The sequence below is a fragment of the Colias croceus genome, chromosome 1 (genome assembly GCF_905220415.1).
Source record: "Colias croceus chromosome 1, ilColCroc2.1".
Classification (NCBI taxonomy): Eukaryota; Metazoa; Arthropoda; class Insecta; order Lepidoptera; family Pieridae; genus Colias; species Colias croceus.
Genome location: NC_059537.1, coordinates 8,304,941 through 8,325,756, shown reverse-complemented (window position 1 = coordinate 8,325,756; position 20,816 = coordinate 8,304,941). Strand labels below are relative to the sequence as shown.

At 32.3% G+C, this 20,816-nt stretch overlaps 1 protein-coding gene across 1 annotated transcript; it reads right to left on the bottom strand.

The window, feature by feature from the left end:
* Window positions 1-15,468: 15,468 nt before the first annotated feature.
* LOC123697559 (G2/mitotic-specific cyclin-B1) lies at window positions 15,469-20,260 on the bottom strand. The gene is made up of 7 exons (XM_045644103.1): window positions 19,785-20,260; window positions 19,485-19,678; window positions 19,201-19,336; window positions 18,086-18,487; window positions 17,775-17,897; window positions 17,086-17,306; window positions 15,469-16,588 (listed from the first exon to the last, which is right to left on the bottom strand). Exons 1-7 carry the CDS (start codon window positions 19,812-19,814, stop codon window positions 16,213-16,215), a joined length of 1,482 nt encoding a protein of 493 aa, XP_045500059.1. The 5' UTR covers window positions 19,815-20,260; the 3' UTR covers window positions 15,469-16,212.
* Between the last annotated feature and the right edge of the window lie 556 nt (window positions 20,261-20,816).

The window sequence follows — 20,816 nt, the reverse complement described above, 5'->3', positions numbered from 1 at the left end:
CTGGAGAAACGCACGAGTCTTTCATAAAATATAATATATAGGGCAGATTGCAAAATTATACCGGCATAAAGACTTACAGTATTTTATGATCATTCCTTTTATTCTCCTAAACGAATTATGAAATAATTCAGCTTTAGAATAATTTTCCAATCTATTACAGCCGCCATTATTTCAAGTTTTTCAGCGCTCTAATTTATTTTTACTTCTTCGTTGTTTTTGGATTGTCTTAAAATACAAAAGATTTTTGCGAATATAATTATTAAATTAAAAAGCAAAAAATGATGCTTATAAAAAAATATACGGAGATTATTCACCGGTAAGTAATGTTTTTATTTAATTCCAATCTTTTTCATTAACCTTCAATCTTTTTTCCACAAACTAATCCACCTTGACCATTTATAAAATATTCAGATTATTAGATATTACATTATGCGATCGAAAAAAAATACATTTACAACGTACAATACATTGATCATGTGAACGAGCCTTATTTAATAAAGGGAATGTTAAGTAGCAGAAGTTATTGTACTGTTCACACTCTCGTTATAGGTCGGAATTGAATTTGTACCAAGGAGAATGTTTCGAGCAAATGTGCCTGCGAGGCTGATGAATCTAATTTTTGCGTCGAACCGAAGTAACGCGCTTCTTATGAAAATTATGCGCCATTCGAACGCTCCCGGCTAAGTCGAGAAGTTGAAATAAACTGTTTTGTCGTGACTCGCACACCAATCGGACTCATCCATGCGTGTGAATCGATATTAACACACTTTATTGATTTGGGCGAAGAAATATATCGAGAACTTTCAATTCTAACAAAAGAAGATCCGTAAGCATTAGCATAATCGGCATCACCTCACAAATTAAAAAAATATTTATTAACAGCAATCAGTTTATTTATTTCATTTGGAGAACACACAATTACAAACATAATAATATAGCATTATCGTACATTAAGTAGGTTTTTAAATCTAAATTGCACCCTCAACGTCTCACTGTGTACCTACAAAGTAAAGTAATAGTTAGTAAAAGTATTGAAGTTTAGACTCTTAGAGTTCCCTAAATAATTTCCTCAGAAGGATAAATCGAAATCAATCGGACTTAAATAAATAAAATACACACAAAAGAATGCCATCGAACATTTTTCTTTACGTAACTTTGTACAAGAAGTAATAACGGGCGAACATATGAATGAAATTCGCGATTGCACTCACAAGTCGCGTACAATGTAACTGAATCGAGTGAGCTGGTAACGTGAGAAGAGTACATTTATTATGTCGAGTCACGGTGCTCATTTGGGTATTAGAGATAAAATTAAAATTTACGCTTTGCCCAAAGCAATTTGTAACCGCCCGCTTTACTTCAAGCGGAAAATGAGCTTTGGTTTATCCTCTGTTTTACGTTTGCCTTCATTGATGTCTCGGTGTCAGAAGTTCTTAACGTTTCCAATGTCAAAGCTAATCATAATGTTATCCTTCTGAATTTGATTCATACAATTACATAAATCGCGAGTATTTTTAAATCGAGTATCTAAAAATAATATTGATTTTATAGAGTTGGGTTTTTTAAATGCTATATCTTTGTATGTAATACAATTTAGTTGCAAAGTTCATTCCGCGAATTTACACCCGCGGTACCCACCTGGAAATAATTTTCCGGTCCAATCAGCTGTTATTGCATGAAAGAGTTCATCCCTTTATCCATCATCCTCATCCTCACGAACTTACAAATTATAATATTACTGTCGTAGCCCGTAGGATAGAAGAAAGGATAATATTATATGTACAAACATTTTATAGTATTTTAAATCTTTAATCAGACGGATGAACTCACAGACAATAACTTTTTCGTATACAGATACAAGTCAGATAAAAAAATATATAATACCTAAATATAAATAGTATTAAGTTGATTTTACATTCATTAATCAAATGTAACGTTTGACTATGTAAATAAACGTTTGAATCATTAACATTGGTTACTCAAAAGAAAGGAGCAAGAATGAGAAATGGTCGGATAATTTGTCAATGAGGATTCATTGTTATTTGGTTTAGTGTAACCCGCTAGTGAGGCTGATAAATGTCCTTTCAGAGCTTGCCGTCAGTCAAATCGCGGTTGCCTGCCCACAAGATGTATTGTAGACCCTAGGATGGTCCCACCGAAACAATCCCACGTTCATTTAAAATTATCCGTTTAATTAATATCTGTTTATATAATATGAATGAAACCATGCAATTGCTTATCCTTTTCCGCGAAAACAAAGTTTACCGAGAAATATTGATAATATGGCTTTTAACATGGAAATTCATTAATTAATGCTGATTAAAAAAAACAAACATAACGCTATCCAGTTTACAAAATTCATATGAAATGTATCAATTCTGGAAACTTCGTAAGCCATATTACTTTAATCTTCAATTCCGCTTTAATTATTTCGTTTCAACATAAAACTATTCGCTTAGTTTGACGTGGGTTACATTTAATTTCGAAACAGTGTTTTGGTAACGTTTTCGACTTCGGGCTACCGCAGCAAGCATCAGCCGAACAAGAACAAACAAAGTAATTAAACACATCAAACGGAGTGAAATTGAAGCCGCGACAAAGCGCTGACTCGCAGCCCGTGCGAGAATGGGCTCGGACAGTTAGCCATTTACGTATGTTTCTGCCAAGTTTATATTTCTTTAAAATAGCATCGAAATTTGTGATCCAAGGTCTGTTTTCTTTTGATAAATGGTTTTATGTATTGAAAATCTTTATAACTAAATGGATGGATTTGAAAAAAAATAAGATTTTTTCTTGGGTCAAAATTTTTATAATACGTATGTCATTATTAATTACAATGTATTTTTTTATCAAATAGTTTACTCGTCTGTGTAATTTCATGCACTTTTTTTCCTCGAACATTTCCTAACATTTCCACTTTACTATTACTTACTTTAATGTATTTCCAAAAATTTTGGATTTGGATCGCGTCTATGTGCTAGGTTACTTTGATATACGTTTACTGTAACAACTTCCCGGGTCGTATTAAATGAGGGGCATGATAGTCCGGATAGAGACCTAAGTGCTTCCCCTCTCGTCTTTATTACTAAGTTGCAATGTAGACCCGAATATCCTTATGCAATTACGTGCTTAACAAAAGTAAACTTACTTTATGGATCGTAAAATTTGATAAGCATTGGAAACGTTTATTTGAGACTAGCTACTATCCGCGGGTTCTCTCGCGACATATAGGGGATATTGCAATCTGAAACAATACAAATTATGTTCTTTATCTGTTACAACATTCATATTATCAAAAAAAGTTAATTGACCAAAAATATATTTTAACCGTAGTATCACCTCTGTTTCAGTTTTAGTTGTTACCTTCTAAATGATACTAAGTTTGGTTTTTGTTAAATCATACTTTTGCGGGCCACGTAAAAAAATATAAGAGGCTTCTTCTTTTTAACCAGCAGCATTAAGTCCAACATGGCAAAAAGTCGAGCATATTTTTTTTTTTTTGTTATTCTTGGGTACTTATATGTTTTTTTTAATACATAGTTCAATAAAAAAAAACATATAGTTACCTATAGCAAGAATCTGTGTGCTATTTTTTTTTTTATAAAATAACCACAACATGTTACATACAAGACACACGTATGACCTGGCATCCACTGCAATTAGTTCCAATAAGATTTGGGATATGGATTATGGGACGGGAAAGGTTGAGGGTATAGTAAGTACCCAATCACTCATTATACGTGACGACATGGTGTATGTGGAAACACTTACGAAGATCTTATGGATAACAATATTATATTATACTATCCATACATTGTACACGCCAGTATATTTTTAATGTGATCGATTACTCTACAACCTCTGTTATATTAATATTATTTCTAAGTTATAATTATGTCTTACTCAAAGGCTTAATTACGATCGGAATTAAAAGGTATAATAACAAACGTACCGTACGTATACCAACGTTATTTATAAATTTTCAAATCTAAAACAACGAAATATTCTCCTCCATTGGATACACAAATATGACTAACGAATGCATGTATATCAAAAAACACACTTAATTAAAGAGCGATCGAGATGCGCTTTACCATTTCTGTTGCGGTACAATTCCATAGAGTAATTACAACTAACGAGCAGTGCGGAGCGCTAGAAGATATTATATTTTATCGGATTATATACGTTATCAACGCTAGCCTGTACACGCTTCGACCATCGATGGTTAATTAACTATAATAGCACCAAATATTTTCATCACAGTCAGTTACTTAATGCTTATAGATGCTGGGATAAACAACATTCTTTCTTTCTTTTCTCTTCCAAAACCATTATCAGTTAGCGGGATAGTTCCATAAAATCATAGTTATTTGACTTCTTATCATATATAAAGTAACTATCCGATATTCTTGATTTCCTTCAATTGTAAAAAATTGAATGATCTGGTAAATAAAGAAAAATTGTAATCCTCATGTGTTGCCCTGACTTAAATAGATAAATCTGTACTGTCGGTATAAAGTCTGTACAATCTGGTAGGTATTCATTAAAATAATCACAGTTAAGAAAAGCACGTGTCATTAAATAAAACATATTCACATACGATAATCATGTAGATAAAGCAACAGGGTTGCGAGGGAAATTTTAATATTCTGTAAGATGAGGGAGGCTCGTAGCTCGAACCGCTGACACGACCAGCCCTGACTAATGTCCCCCATTAATAACCTTGCTAATTAATCGTTTGCATGTTTGAAGGTCTACAGTTTCCCAAACATTTAACTATAAAATATAAACAAACATAAAACATTCGCTAGTATGCCGCAATTGTATTTGTTTTCAGTGAATTCCGTTGTATTGTTAGTGTGACAATTAGCAGAACTAGTGTAATTTATTAACAGTGTACAATTTTCAACCGACTGACCACAATGAACTTTTGTTAAAAATTCCGAATTTAAATTTAATTTTATTAAAATTTTAACTCCGGATGGGACCATGTAGTCATGTGCATTTCTTTAAACAATTTGAAAAACTATTACGATTTGAAACAATACTTCTACAGTTTACATTTTATTAATACGTGTTATTAAAATATTTCTCGTTATCTCTTCATCTATGAATAACTACATTTTTAGACGAAGGTTTAAATTGATATCTGGAAAATAATTATTATTAAAAGAATTCTTTTTTACTACCCCATTTAAATATCCTGTACTACAAAGCGAAAACGACCCTATCACATAAATGTTCTCAAGGCAAATATCTTAAAACAAAGTGATCCAGTTTGTAAAACATGAGTAAGGTAATTTTGTCCACTCGACGTGGATGCTCACCCCCTGGAAGTGCCCTCGAGCGGGATAGATCGTAAAATATACGACACTTCAATATATACGGGTGAAAGCAGAACGTTTATACCCACTCAGAAAAAATGTTGGCTTAATTCAGCACGTCGTTACCCCTCCTCCTCTCATAAATACAAGCGAGCGATTCATGTGCTTCTATAGCAAAACACTTGATAGACGATTTCGAAGGGATAATTAGCTGCTACGTGCCCAGTTTGTAAAGCTTTTTATATCTGTGTATGGGATCCCATACTCTATGGCTGTTCACCTAACGATCATTTTATCCAAGAGAGCCTTTTATTGCAATAGTAGAATGTTCAGCGAGTTAATGCATCCCACTCGTTTGTGTAATAAACTAATTACGTAGATCATTAGATCGCGTTATAATTTTTATATTTATCTCGTATTTTGTCTATTTTTTTACTAATTATATAAGACAGGGTTTTTTTGCTGTGGATGGTGTTACTGAACGGCCTTGCATAATGCCCAAAAAAACCGATAAAAATTAAATTTAATGAGTAAGCTTGTGGTTTCTATTTTACTATATTATAATGTCTTAAAAATGCACAACCACACCTACAAAACTTTACATAAAAAGCAAAAATAGAAACGAGAAGAATTTTCTGATTTCACTATTGCCTTTTGAAGGTTTAGTGATCGCTTCGGTGTTAAAAGCCTCCGCACAAAAGAGAAACATACATCCGGCCCGCACTATTGTGTCGATATGGCAGTTTTCGTGAGTGGCATACGATAGTTTCATACTTTTATGAACACCAAAATTGTGTTCTTCAAAACCTTTTTTACCAACAAGATGGCATTTTATGTCGTAATTCCATTGTCATAAAAAAATGTTTAAGCTTTTCTATATTTTGATGAAATTATTCTGTACTCCAATAATTCCAACGTTATTTAAGGTTATTCAATGTAACGGATTGAAAATATTATAGTTAACTTATATACATAATATCTATTAATATCCTATCCCTCTTGCTGTCTTGCATAATAATTTGTACTTCATTTTAATTTAAGTTATAAATAATAAAGTCATTAAATTTAAAATGAATTTGATTAAAATTTAATAATTGTTCCTTTATTGCCTTCAATTTATACAAACCTGCCTTATTCTCGTGGGAATCAACCGTTTCGTACTTGAGTAAATATGCTACAAAAATATTCACAATTAAATAGGCATTTCCAATTTACAAAACCGACGCACTCACAAAACCCAAACCTCATGTAAGTACTTACGATTTCATTTTAGCAGAATTTCTAAACAACAGTATCCCGAGTTCCCATTGGTATTTTAACAAAGCCTGGAAGTTGTAGAGGTATTCGAATTTGTTTACAAAATTCAATCCTAAAGCTTCGAGTCAGATTAAATCTAATTTCAACTTGAAGGTAAGTCTAAAATAAGTCTTCATAAAACCGGAACCCTTTGATTTAACCCTGCCCAAAGTTAGGCTTGCTGATTGCCCGAAAGTTAGTCTTGCCTGTTTTGTACTATAGTTTTTTTTTTTTTTTCATAGAAAAACGAAACTGAAAAGCGGGTAAGAAATTGCCTGTGGCTTCTGGAATTTTCGTCTTCCGGATTCCTACTGGCGAGAGCTTAAACATTGTGACTTGACTTTTCCATCGATTACTGTATCTATTAATTATTTTTCTTTTATCAATATACTAAATATTATCGTAGATACAACATACTCGTTGTAAAACTTACATGATGTATATTGTAAGTATGTTATAATAGATGATAGGATAAATTACATCCGGATCAAATTTAAGTAAAACCGAATACAGTTTACACCGAAAGGAATTATGTCTGAATTCAGGTTATTGAACTGTAGTAGAATTTTTTACACTATGCATATATTTTCTAGATAGTTTTCTCTTATTTTTGTCACGCTTCATTTGCGACAAAAGTTCCAAGCTGTTTGAATAATGCTTCAACTACGAATTTCCTCGAACCTCATACTTGAGCAAAACAGTCTTCCTACATACTTCTTTTTATATAATATACTAACCCTCCGATTTCTATTCTTATTATAACGTCTTATTTTAAAGTAGCAAACACGATAGAAACATTTAAATCTCATGTAAGTAAGTATTTTATTTGAACTTAGTCTAAAAGACGTTCTATAAATATATCTCGTGCCGAATCTCACCACTTAAAATCTTTAGAGGTATTTTCTATTTTTAATCATTATTGATTAATAAAAATAGAATTGTGCCTATAATATAGGTATGCGTCAAAATTCTGATATACGGAAACTTACCTTAACGAACTGACTCGCCAAAGAGTTAAAATAATTTTACATCATTTTGAAAAGAAGGTCACACACACAAAGGAATCCATAACGTAGGTACATTATTAGTTGCAAACTGTAAATAGAAGCGCATAGACGCCATTTCATTAGAAAATAAACTGCTTTACGTTACTGTGCGCTCGGTAGAGCAAGTTTAATTTGCAACGTGAAAAGTATTAATGTTGAGCCAGTAGGACATGTACTTTTCGTTTCACAAGAACTTTCAGCATAGTTTATAGAAATTTGGAGACAAATGGTATCACTGTTTTAACTTTAAAACAATGTTTTTGAACCTGTAAGGCCAACACCGACAGAGTACCTACTGCTATATTTTTTTTGTAAGTTCGTAAGTTTTTTCTAGAAATAATTATACAATTAGGTAAGTACACTTTTGAGAAATATTAAAAATTACGTGAGCAATACAAACTCAATAACACACTTTCAACGGTCTATTAGTGCCGTTTGTTTGACCTTTATTAAAATTAGCTTTTTTTAATAAGATAATGTGATAGTGATATATAGCATATGGTCAACTTTAAATTATTCCATTGCTTCAGCTATCATTAAAATTCAAACCACTCCACTATGCATCGGGCAACCAAGTAAGAAGTGAAAAAGTGGCAGTTAGCCACGCGCCTCAACGTCATCCGCGCCATTTTAGTCGTTATGTGGAAGATAAACGAGAATTCATAGCACTTTGTTAAACTGTTCAGTTAATAAATATTTATGTATGGGGTAGGGAAGGTTTTAAATTTTGGTGGAAACATCTACTTAACAGATGATTTGTTAAATTGTCTACTACAAATTAATCGCTTTGCTGTTCAATCTTAAATCCTATTAAAAATAAAAGGCTAGGTACTCGGCATTGAATATTTATTTTCACCAAATAATATCCCATAAGTTAATATAGAGCTACTGGGTTTTTTTCATTTAATTACACTCAAATATCAATACTACTTTTCATCGCCTAAAATATTTTACTGATGTTGCGAAATAATAATATCTAAAGACTAGGGGACACTAACGGAAACGGAACGGATTCAGCAAGCGTCGTAGACGTCCCGCAGAGCTCTCGTATCTAACAATTGATAAAGTAATATATTATATACATATTTTATCTAGAACTCTTATTATCCTGTCATAGATTTCACAGCAAACAATGTGTACAACTTAAAAATTCGTTCGTCAAAATGACTTATTTCAAAAAAAGCTCTTCGCTAAAACACATACATTTTTAACCAAGTATCATAAATAACAAATAACCCGGTAACAAAACAGAAAAGATAGCATCGAATAGTTTTCTTTTCTTTTTAGATTCTCATTCTCTCGACTGAACGCAAGCACGCCTAAAGCCATGTTCACTCAGTACTCAGCCGTCTGTACAGGTACCTACTATTATTTCACAATCAATTCACAGTACCTATAGCTACGTCAGAGCTCAATGCACGTGGGAGCAGCTATAAAATTGCCCATTGTCGATGCACTCGCACGTAAAGCTGACATTAAACTGAAAGCGATTTTGAAAACCTTGCTATTTAAGTAGCTATCGCAATGGTGGAAGCCTATCGACTTTCCTTGTTCACGTTTCAATATTCTCAGCTAATGGATACCCACAAGAGTGCTCATAATTTTAAATTGTATATACCATTGACAGCTTAAACATGGCGCACAGCTTGCATTGTCTTTTGCGTAGAAAACGCACTTGTCTATTATTGTGTCAGTTTAAAAGTTTAATGAGAAAAAAATTATAACATTCTATATAGAACACTTAGAACAGTGCTGAATTTGTAAGCATTGTTGTACCTAACTCATATTTTACCTACTTAATATTATCAAGGCCCAGTAACTAGGTAAAAAACTTTTAATAATATAGTTAAGTCAATATTTTTCCATATTTCTCACATATGTATTAGGTAATATTATGAATATTCTATCATCTATTCACGAGCACGAAAATAAGGAGTTAATAATAAACAAATCACGAAAATGGCTTTCATTTACCTAGATCAATTGTGCTGTTTTCGAACATCTATATCAGCCAAGGCGGAGATTATTGGCAGTTATTTTATTTCTGGACCCTTAACCCGGCGATCCAGATGGATGGAGCAATCAGCCGACCCTGCCCAGGCCCATGCTGACGCGAATTTTGCAGAAGAGCCCTACGAAGACAATTTATGGATAACACGTCGTAAATCTCTCGTCTCTGTTTACGATATGAGATGGGTTGGTCAAGCACACTATTATAGCCGCTAAGTGCGTAAGATAATATTAATTTAGCTCTCTCTTTTGTATATTGATTCTCATTTATGTGCAAGTGTGTAGGAAAAACATTGAAATGTTTAAAAGTGCCGTTCTTCATTTATCTATTGATGTAGTTTTTTTATAGCCTTAAAGACTTTAAAGAGCTTACAATAAATAATTAACTATTTTTTATGTTATTAAATCCATATAATATTCCTAATATTATTATTAAAACAATGAAAACTTTTGAATAACTTACGCTACACCAATTATTTAATTATTATTGTTTACATAAACACACCGCAAAAACTCTCTCTGCATTGAAAACGTCACGTTCTTAATAGGAATAGAACCAAAAGAACCAAAATGCAATGCAAATCGTTCAAAATTGAAATCGACTAGCATCAGAGAATGGACGTCGGATGGCAGCTCTATGTCACTAGAACAAGCGAGTTCGCACGTCGACAATAATTCGCACCGTTTGAGCGCTTTTTACGGGACCCTCTCACCCTGAAGCGGTGAAGCTAGAGGGTCTAACCTTCAACGACGTACATCAACTTGACGTTAGTGCTCTTATTGCTCATTTATTTAATACTTCACTGTGACAGGATACCTCGGTAAACTTGATTTTAATGCTTCATCTTTAGTACTACGTTTAGATAGAGCTCGTAGTAAAAGAGAATAAAACCCTATTTTGAATGATGACATTTATCAATCATAATGTTGTTGTTGACTATTTATCAGAGAGTTCATACTTAACTGAGAATTGATAGTAATTCATTAGATACTTAAAATATTTTATCCAACGGTTGGAAATCATGGCAGCAAATATAAGCCGCCCGTGACCAAGCTCGTTCGGGAAGTGCTACAATACACTACAAAAGAGAAGAAAACCACGGTCGCTTAGTTTCCAATAATTGTGAATCCAGTAGAAGTAGTGAGAATGAAAATAGAATACCTACCTAGCATACCTATTAAGTACACACACAATTTGCAAATTATTACGAAAATACGAAATTAGTGCATTTTTATTTTTATAAGCTTCCTTTTTAATTCAGATCAGCAAAAAGACCATCAGCAATCATAGCAAAGATTTAAATACAAATTGGTACTGATAAAAATATTGCAATAAAATTATATTGTTCACGAAGCAGGAAGAGGAAATGAAAGGTAATCGTAAAATATCGTCACAACGGTAAACGCCGGAGCCTGTGTTATTTATACGATGCTTTTGAAGCCATGCCCCTTTTAACGGCACTTTTAAGTGCTACCCGTGGCGGTCCAGCCAGGATTGTTGATCGCTCATGTACTCAGTACAAGTTACTAACCAACCGCGAATAGGTAATAACATTACAAATGAATTCACAGAGATGTCTAAAAACCGATATTTTTAAAATTTATATAAAAAAATTGTTACTTGTATATATTGTATATATTGTATATATATATATATATAGTATACGACTTAACATTTACTTATCGTAATCAAATACAATCAACCGTTCAGTGGGGGAGATGATGATCTTTGCTCATTGTGGTAGTTCAAGATAAGTTGTCGTACATTTCATGCGAAGTGGCTGAAGAAGAAAGCACTGCAGTCAGTCTATAAAAATAACGGATATGAAATTTGCATTAAAAGGTAGTTATGAATAGAAAATAATTTAAATCGATAACTACGAACAAGTAGCTATTAGACTGTGACTTAAAGTGTTGAGGCAATAAAATTTCTGTGAATGCGCAATCTCGGCGCTAACTAAAAAATAACAAATGGGTCCCTCTCATTATAAAAATGAATTACATTTTCAACTTGTATAAATTTGTACAGGTAACAGAAACATTAGTCCTTTCGGTAAAGTTATTTCGTTGAATACTTAATAATGCACGATAAAATTACATTTCAGCGCTGTTTGTTGATAAAAGTTGTGCGCTGTACAATATTAAATGTCTTCTGTAATCAAGACGTACAATACACTTAGAAACTTAAAATTAGGAAGCGAAAACAGTAATATCTTCTACGTAGGGGCAAAGTTATGTCGGTTTTATATTTCTAAGATTGTTTATGTGTAACATGTGTTATGTGCAGTAGGATCCGTCGGTAGTCGCACTTCGGCCCTCGACTCGTGTCCGACAAACTCGTTAAAAGTTTGGGAAACAACGGAAGCAATGTTACTTGGAGACACTTGCGACTCTCGACGTTAAATAGAAAAGTATAACACGACAATAATATGGAACATTTTGTTGCCAGACAAAACTAACATCTTGAAATTTAAGCTGGCTGCGAAGTGAGCAGCGCAGAGGTCAGAAAAGTTTGTGGAGCATAAATTTACACAACATAATTAATTTGACCAACAATAAGTAGGTATTATATTTATTTACTTCATAGAACTTTATTCTGTGATCTTATTTATTTATAGATTTATACTATACGAACAAACACTAAACAGTTTGTTTAGTGGATTTTGTTAATACTTGTGCATCCAAATATAATCCCCACAAAATACGGCTTAAACACTGCTAAAATTATATAAACATCCGAGCCATACTAACTGCCCGACAATTCCGTTAAGAGGATTGCCATTGCCGTAAATTGCATCTACAAAATATTTACGAGACAAGTCTCCCAGTTTCCGAATTACAACTACGTGCATACATTGTGAAGCCAAACCGTTGTTTCAAAAATTCTACAACCTCCTACGCTTGACGCCTACTGCATGCAATCCCACATAAACTTTACAATACATTTTTTAGGTCAGCCTTCTCATGAGACAGTAATGCTGATTGCTGTACTGTCTCGTCTTCTTTTAGAATCTTGTGAAGTTGTGAATTAGTCCATTCGTCTTACATATTATGTAAGTAGGGGAAATACGTACAAAACGACATGTATGGACAAAATGACATAGTCCCCTTATTTCAAAATTGGCGGGTTTTAGCTACGTCTCCGCGACTGTATCACGTGAAGGCAGCCATATTTACAATCCTGTCAGACGTTGAGCATCATTCTGACAGTTGCGCCGGAGTTACCAGTTCAAACTTGTATCTCGCCATCAAAAGTTTATTTTACAGGTGTTTTTTTCCTATTTTCTGGTGAGTTATTTGTTGTTATTTGTAATTATTTGTATTTAAATCGATAAACTACGCTAGTATTCAGTGATTTCGATTAAGTTTATTGAAATCATTAGTTATTTTATGGAATTATGATTTTTATTTGTTTTTCGGTGAATTGGGACAAAATGACATACATACAAATTGGACAAAACGACATATAGGTAAACCAGAATCTGATGGCAATTGGGGAAATCAAAATTTTGAGTGTGCAACCCTAGGGAAAATGGACTGAACGATCTTGATACTGCTTATTTTTTATTTTGTCCTCAACATCATTAGTCACATTACATAAGTGAACAATATACTGTACTTAATAATGAGATATCCACTTAATATTATGTAGGTACATACTTACATGTATAATATACATATTACTTTTATCTATGTAATACATAATATTATTATTTACACATACCTATATTTGTATATTCATTATCATTATGCCATGTAAAAATATGGATGTAAGGATAATGCAGATCAAAACTAGATAATGCTAATATTTTTTTTTATAAAATAAAATAATAATAAAATAAAACTATGTTTATTTTTGTAAGTATTAACAGATACACAAATAATGATAAAATTGACTTGGACAGCTTGGACTTGACGCATAGCCGTATTGGAAACTCCTGTAATAAGTTTTCATAAAATTATATTGTAATCAACAAACAATATTATAGTTACCTACTTATAATATTTTTAATTTTAAGTATCAAAACGGGTAAGTCCAATTTACCAATAAAATATTCAAAATTGAAAATTGTGATGTGTTTGACCCTTCTTCATCGAATGTTTTTCTATACACATTATAAACAACACCTCTTGCTTGTGATCGCAGCGGCTTTTGCGACATCTTCGAAGATTTTTTAGACAAAATCCTAAAAATTATTCAACAATTGCAAAGAAGAAAATAATTTGACAACAATTATGATAGTTGTCAAATAAAATTGCCATATGAAAATCTTATATTTCTTAAATATAAATATGCCATCAGATTCTGGTAGACCTATAGTATGCCATTTTGTCCATAGTGTTTCTGTTAACATAATTTTGATGATTTATTTTTTGGGTGTACCTAGTATTGATTTATTTATAATTTTTTAGGTGATTTTATTGGTGGTAATTATTGCTAAAAATAGACCAAAGGATCCACCGACAGAAAAAAAGGGACAGGTTAAAAGAAAAATTTGTAATGAGGATGAAATAAATATTTCTGCTTCTAAAAACGCTCAGAGAAAAGAATCAGGGAAGAAATTGAGAGCATCGAGGCAGCGTAGAACTGCTCCGAAATATGATGGCTCAGGAAGCGAAGATTTAATCTCATGCGAGGCCATAATGACGACGATAGTGACTGCGCTTGCATTTATTGCAATGACCTCTTTTCCAATTCTAAGCCCGGCGAAGGTTGGTTACGATGTATAACTTGTTACCTTTGGGCTTATGCGTCATGTACTGGTGTCCCAAAGAAGACCAAAGGATTTATTTGTGAACTTTGCTCTTAAAAATTTGTATGTCATTATGTCCTTATCTTATATGTCATTTTGTCCATACTATATGGACAAAATGGTTTTTGTTATTAGTTATATTTTTTATTATTATATATTTTATTATAGATCCTACTTAATTAATAGACTGTGTTACTGATAGTCAATGAACCTAAGATGAGTATAAACGATTGAGACTGATTATAATGCCATTAAATAAATAAATATGATTGGAAAACAAAACACCCTGTCATTTTGTCCGTACTTCCCCTATATATTTCGAGATACGTGACACAGTTACAAAAGCATGCATTTAATTTTTTAAATAACTGCTTACTAATATTATCTAATCTCTATAACTACATAAATAATATTATCTATCTTTAATATCGGTCTTAAAACTTACAAAAATTATGTTAAAGCCGTTGATAAAGGAAATAAAAAGATTTCTGTTTCCAATTGTTTTCGATGTTCACAGTTCAAGAGCCGGGAATAAAAAGTAAAAACAAATAGTATTTAAAAATGTCGTAGACGACAGTGAATCGTATCGTTCTATAATATTAGGTGAACACTTCCATTTAAATTTTAAATATTATATAAGAGACAACTACACGATTATCTGTCGTCACGACAAAGTGGGATGGCACGAAATTCCAAGATTCCTAAGAATATGGGCATACCTATACTGTATATTATAGGTAATATTTTATCATAGCTCACAGGAGGGTTTGACGCATTTGGTGCACTTCTCAACTTGTACACCATGCTCAAATGGTGAACTTAGCAACTTGTGCACTTCTCAAATGGTGCATGGTGTACACATGGTTAACAATAGAAACTGAAGCTTGTGTGATGTGCACTATGAAAAAATAAAATATGCTAGGGAATTAGGGATGCTAAACTGTAGTGTAGTACTAATACTACATTACTAACATATGTACCCATTAGTTATTACCCAGTAGAAAAATAAAACAATTCTTTGTAAGGAATAAAAATTCATTTTAATTATAATATAGATACTTTATTTCAACAAATCTTAATAATTATTCTAATCACAGGTATATCAAATTACATTACATCAAGTCAAAATATATCAAGTCACAGAATCAAAAACATTATAAATTAAATGCTGTAAATCTTAAGATTTGGACCCAACTTTGCTAAAACTACTAACAAGATTATTATTAATCTTTCTAGTTCCAAATAGCATTCATATTTAATCGACGTAAATTACACTAGATAGAAAACCGATATTTAAAATTAATAACAACAGTAAAGTCGACAAACGCTATTCGGGTACATTCACATTAAAATATATAAAAGAAATCAATATATAAGATTTTAAGACAGAAAGAAAAAGAAAAACATCAATGAAGACTTCAATAAAATTGAGATTTTATAACCTCCAATATATAATAATATGTCAAAAAATCAATACTTGCAATTACAATGTCAAAAAAATCAGGTTACTTGCAACTACATCTTTCCTAGTTTTGTTCAAAATTTAGACAAGTGCCTACGTTGTTAAGTTGCATTTGGTATAAGCAATATAAATAAATAGTTAGGTTTAAAACATCGCGACCATACAATTGTTTCTAAAATTAAAAATACACCCTAACAAACATACAAGCAGGTACCTAAAAACCTTATCCAAAAACTCAGTCAATATTTATACAACACACTTATAAAAATTAATAATACATATTAATTCTAGGTCACTAATTAATCTAGTTGAGGCAATAACTACGCTCTTTGAGCAAGTTCATACATAGTCTCGCTTTTTAGCTGTGGAAGACAGGATACTTTTGCTAATGTTACATCCATATATTTATTGAAAACTGCTTTAAATTTAGATCTTTCTGTATTTGTTACTATTTTAGCTATTTTCCTAATAATTGGTTCAATGTGATCTAACTTGTATCCTGAATAGTATGATAATGTGGGGGTCCACACGTCTTCAAGCCTCTCATTGGAAAGAATGTACAAGGACAAGCAGATAGCAGCTGCAGATAATTCTGAAGGTCTATAATGCGCCATGGAGTAGTCCACTAAGCAGAGGTCCACGAAATATTTCGCCAAATGATGATTCTTAGATGTACCATGAGCTACTTTCACAAACCTAAAAGCAAAACACCAATAAATAGACTTAATTTTTATTCTTTAGAGAAATAAATTAAGAAAATAATATTTGAATCCATTATATAAGTAACTAGCTGCTCCGCGCGGTTTCACCCCCGTGGCTCCTTTCCTGTTGGTCGTAGCGTGATGATATATAGCCTATAGCCTTCCTCGATAAATGAGCTATCTAACACCGAAAGAATTTTTCAAATCGGACCAGTAGTTCCCGAGATTAGCGCGTTCAAACAAACAAACAAACAAACTCTTCAGCTTTATAATCTTATAATATATATAAATCTCGTGTCACAATGTTTGTCCTCAATGGACTCCTAAACCACTTAACCGATTATAATAAAATTCGCACACCATGTGCAGATCGATCCAACTTGAGAGATAGGATAGTTTAAATCTCAAATCGTTTTAGAGAAAGCGGGCGAAGCCGCGGGCGGTAAGCTAGTATTAGTATAGATTTAATTCTTGTTTTTCGTCATAACTTACCTTCTCAAAAAGTTAAGAGGAATCGGCCAAGCAAGACAGAATCCTAATTTCTGCAGTATCTCCTTTTCACATCTGAGAATGTCACTCTTGCTATATGTATAGTCTGTTACAAACACAAAATCGTTGACATCGGGGGCGTAGATCTCTTCATACTTGCTGGCTATAAACATCGCTGTCACACCAATAAGTTGTAGTTTCTCCTTGGGCACATTAGGCACAACCTGCAACAATTATTTTGTTATTGAAGAATAACTTATTAAAAATGGGTGGTACAAGTTAAGAAGGATATTGCATTTGCAGCATTATTACTTTGTTAAAATGTATTTGAGCTTTTGACTGTTACTCAAGAAATTTTCAATTCAAAACAAACAGTAACATAAATTACAAATCTAACATCATCACTTCATAGTATAAAACAAAGTCGCTTTCTCTGTCCATAAGCATGTTAAGCATACAAAGGGACATAGCCTTTGTATGCTTAAATCTTTAAAACTACGCAACGGATTTTGATGCGGTTTTTTTAATAGATAGAGTGATTCAAGAGAAAGGTTTTAGTACATAATTTATTAGGTTTTAGACAAGCGGGCGAAAACGCGGTAAGCTAGTAGGTACTTATTTTAGACAAAGCTGGTGAAGCCGCGTGGGGTAAGCTAGTAGGTACTAAAATATTAAAGTATACATATATTTACCTGTAAATAATGGTCAATAATTCCAACAGTTAGATGGAACGTCTCAAGGATCAATGTGAACTGGCACTGAAGTTCTACCAACCAATCTATCAGAGTAGCCCTCATATTACCTGTGATCACATTCTGTAAACAAAAGTATTTATATTACCATTATACTATTATAATTTAATATTTGAAAATAATAATGAAATATATTTTGAACCTTTGAGCTTTTAAAAAAAAAAAAGAAACAGAAATATCTCAACACAACTTGGCTAATAAGTTTTTCAAAAATCAAAAACTTATTTCAAATTTCTTCAGAATAAACTGACCTGATTTTTCAAGTGATTCTCTTCAACAGGATACTTGCATTCCAGTTCAGTTAAATATTTATAAATGTCCTTAATGTATACTGAAACGAGTAGCGGGTTGTTGTCGCCAGCATCAATATCTTCAATATCATCAGGTAATGGTGGTGGAGACTTTACCAAGGAGTCTATATATATTTCAGTTGTCTTGCTAACTTTAGTATCAGAGCTTTCAGTTAATTTCAGCTTGCCTAGTGACTTGGTAGAATCTTTTAAAATTGGTTTCAAATTATGCTCCTTTGGTATTTCTTTGATTACTTTGAGCTTGGTCTTTTTCACCTCTTTATTTAATTTTTTATCATTCAAGACCACAAAATTCGGCTCCTTGGTTTCATTTGGCTTCTTTAATGCAAGTTTTGCTGCAGCCTAGAGAAAAATAAATGTTATGACTACATGTAACATTATGAATGCAAAAGCTAGTAAGTATAGATGATTGTTATACTTCCACATAAATACTACTGGACAGGAATAACAATTGATTTTACATTTGGGTTTGTTCACGGGTAGATTTATTAAGAATAATTCACCAAAACACCTAAATTATACATACTTTTTTAAAAAATCTAAATAACACCCAATAAATGATGTTATTTTTTTGTCACCAATCCTTGATAAATGTACAAAGACTGAATTAAATCTGTCCATTTAAATAAGGCAAAATTGACTTAGGCAGTCGGTCACGTTGAACACACAGATGAAGCTACCATTGTTAAAATCATAGTAATCCTTGTATAAAATTATAGGCATGTTATTTTAATATTCTTGAAGAATATTATTAATTAATCTATAAATATTATAAATCTGAAGAGTTTGTTTGAACATTCTTATTTCTGGAACTACTGGTCCGATTTGCAAAATTATTTCGGTGTTAGATAGCCCATTTATCGAGGAAGGCTATAATCTAAATATCATCTCACATTACGACCAACAGGAGCGAAGCCACGCGGGTGTAACTGCGGAGCGCAGCTTGTTATAAGTATATACATTGTAAAGTACTGTTTTTTACTTTAAAAAAATATTGGACAACAAAAACTGAATAAACAGCCCTCACAACAGCAGGTTATAAAAACTGAACAAACCTTTGTCTGTAGAGCAGCTCGTGTAGCAAGTCCTCCAGTGCTTTCCTCACGTCTCAGTGGTGGTCTTGATGATGGCTGAATGATGTTCTTACCAGCGAGTCCCGTGTCAATTTTAGACTGTACGTGGCTGTAATTACTGTAAACCCGTAAAAATACCATGATTAGCTGTATACCATTGCAATAAAATAATACAAAGCTCTTATTTATATAACTACTAGCGACAAAACTAGTTAGATTCAATACAACGTCAATCGAAGTCTACCCACTTTTAAACAGATACCTACCTCTTAGTATTACATTTCAGCGATTTTTTCTCGCATTCAGCCGCAGAAAACGTAACTTTTCCAACACATACATCGCGTTGAGCTTGAATATTGGTTGCTAGTTCGCCTAAAGCTCCTCTAACCGTCGTACCCTCGGCCTTAGGAATCGCATTTATTTTTCCTTTGACGCCATATTTATTTTCTTGCTCTTGTATCTGCAGAATTGGTATAGAAAAAATTATAATAATGCTCATGGAACAAAAAAAAGATTAAATTAACAGATGACCAAGGCGGGAAGTACCCAGTAAAGAAAAAACTTACCACGCGATTCCTTCTGCTATGAATTTCCATCTTCTCTGCAAAATAAAGATGATATCGTCCAATAGTTCAGAATAGTTTATACTATGATAGTTATAAACATCTGTTTTTGTATATTAAAAAACTACAAAAAACATTTAGAAAATCTATCCACTCCGATTCTTCGATTAGCTGTTGCCTAGTTGTACCTATGTGCTTGCTTGAACTGATTGAAAATAACGGATGGATTTCGGACAATACAAACGATACCTCAGTTCTAATTCGTGATTGGTCAATTATTAACTGCCGGAAGTCAACTTTCTTCCCTTATATAATTTTCAAACTAAAAATGCACTAGTTGCTACTTAGTATATATTGAATTTAATATTTAAATAAAATGCATAAATTAAACATACGTCACATTTATTAATTTCTCCGATAAATAAATTAATTAAATCAAATAGTTTCTAAACGATTTGTACCATAGACAATATCAGCTGAGCAATACAGCATATAAAACGTCATATTATGGACAGATAACGTATAAGTTGCATTATTTTTATAATTTGTATTCTTTATTTTTTTTTTTTTATTTGGCTTTTAGGCACATTTTAAGCATTCAAATTGATTCAAATTTATCTGAAATATGTACAAGTGAATTTGTTGATTATATTATGACAAAAACAGAATTCCCATCTTTTGTGTGTTTTTTCCTGGAATATTTATTCGTTTTATTATTATTATTCTTCATTAGCATCATCATAAAAAATTAAGTTATGTATTATTTCGTCATCCACATGGAAGACTTGTAGACCACGTCATGTAGATAGATCTAATATTAAATAGTAGCTAGGAGATATTTTATAATATATAATCCCTGTGCCTGTTTATTTCTATTTTCAAGTATAATAATGTTATCATAGTATATTATAATATTTTATATTATGTATTTTCTTACCCTTTTCTAGTAAATGTGCAAATATATATTATATTTTTACGCTTCTTATGTACTTTGTGTAAATTATTTTTAATTTAAGCTATCCTTGGATTAAAAAA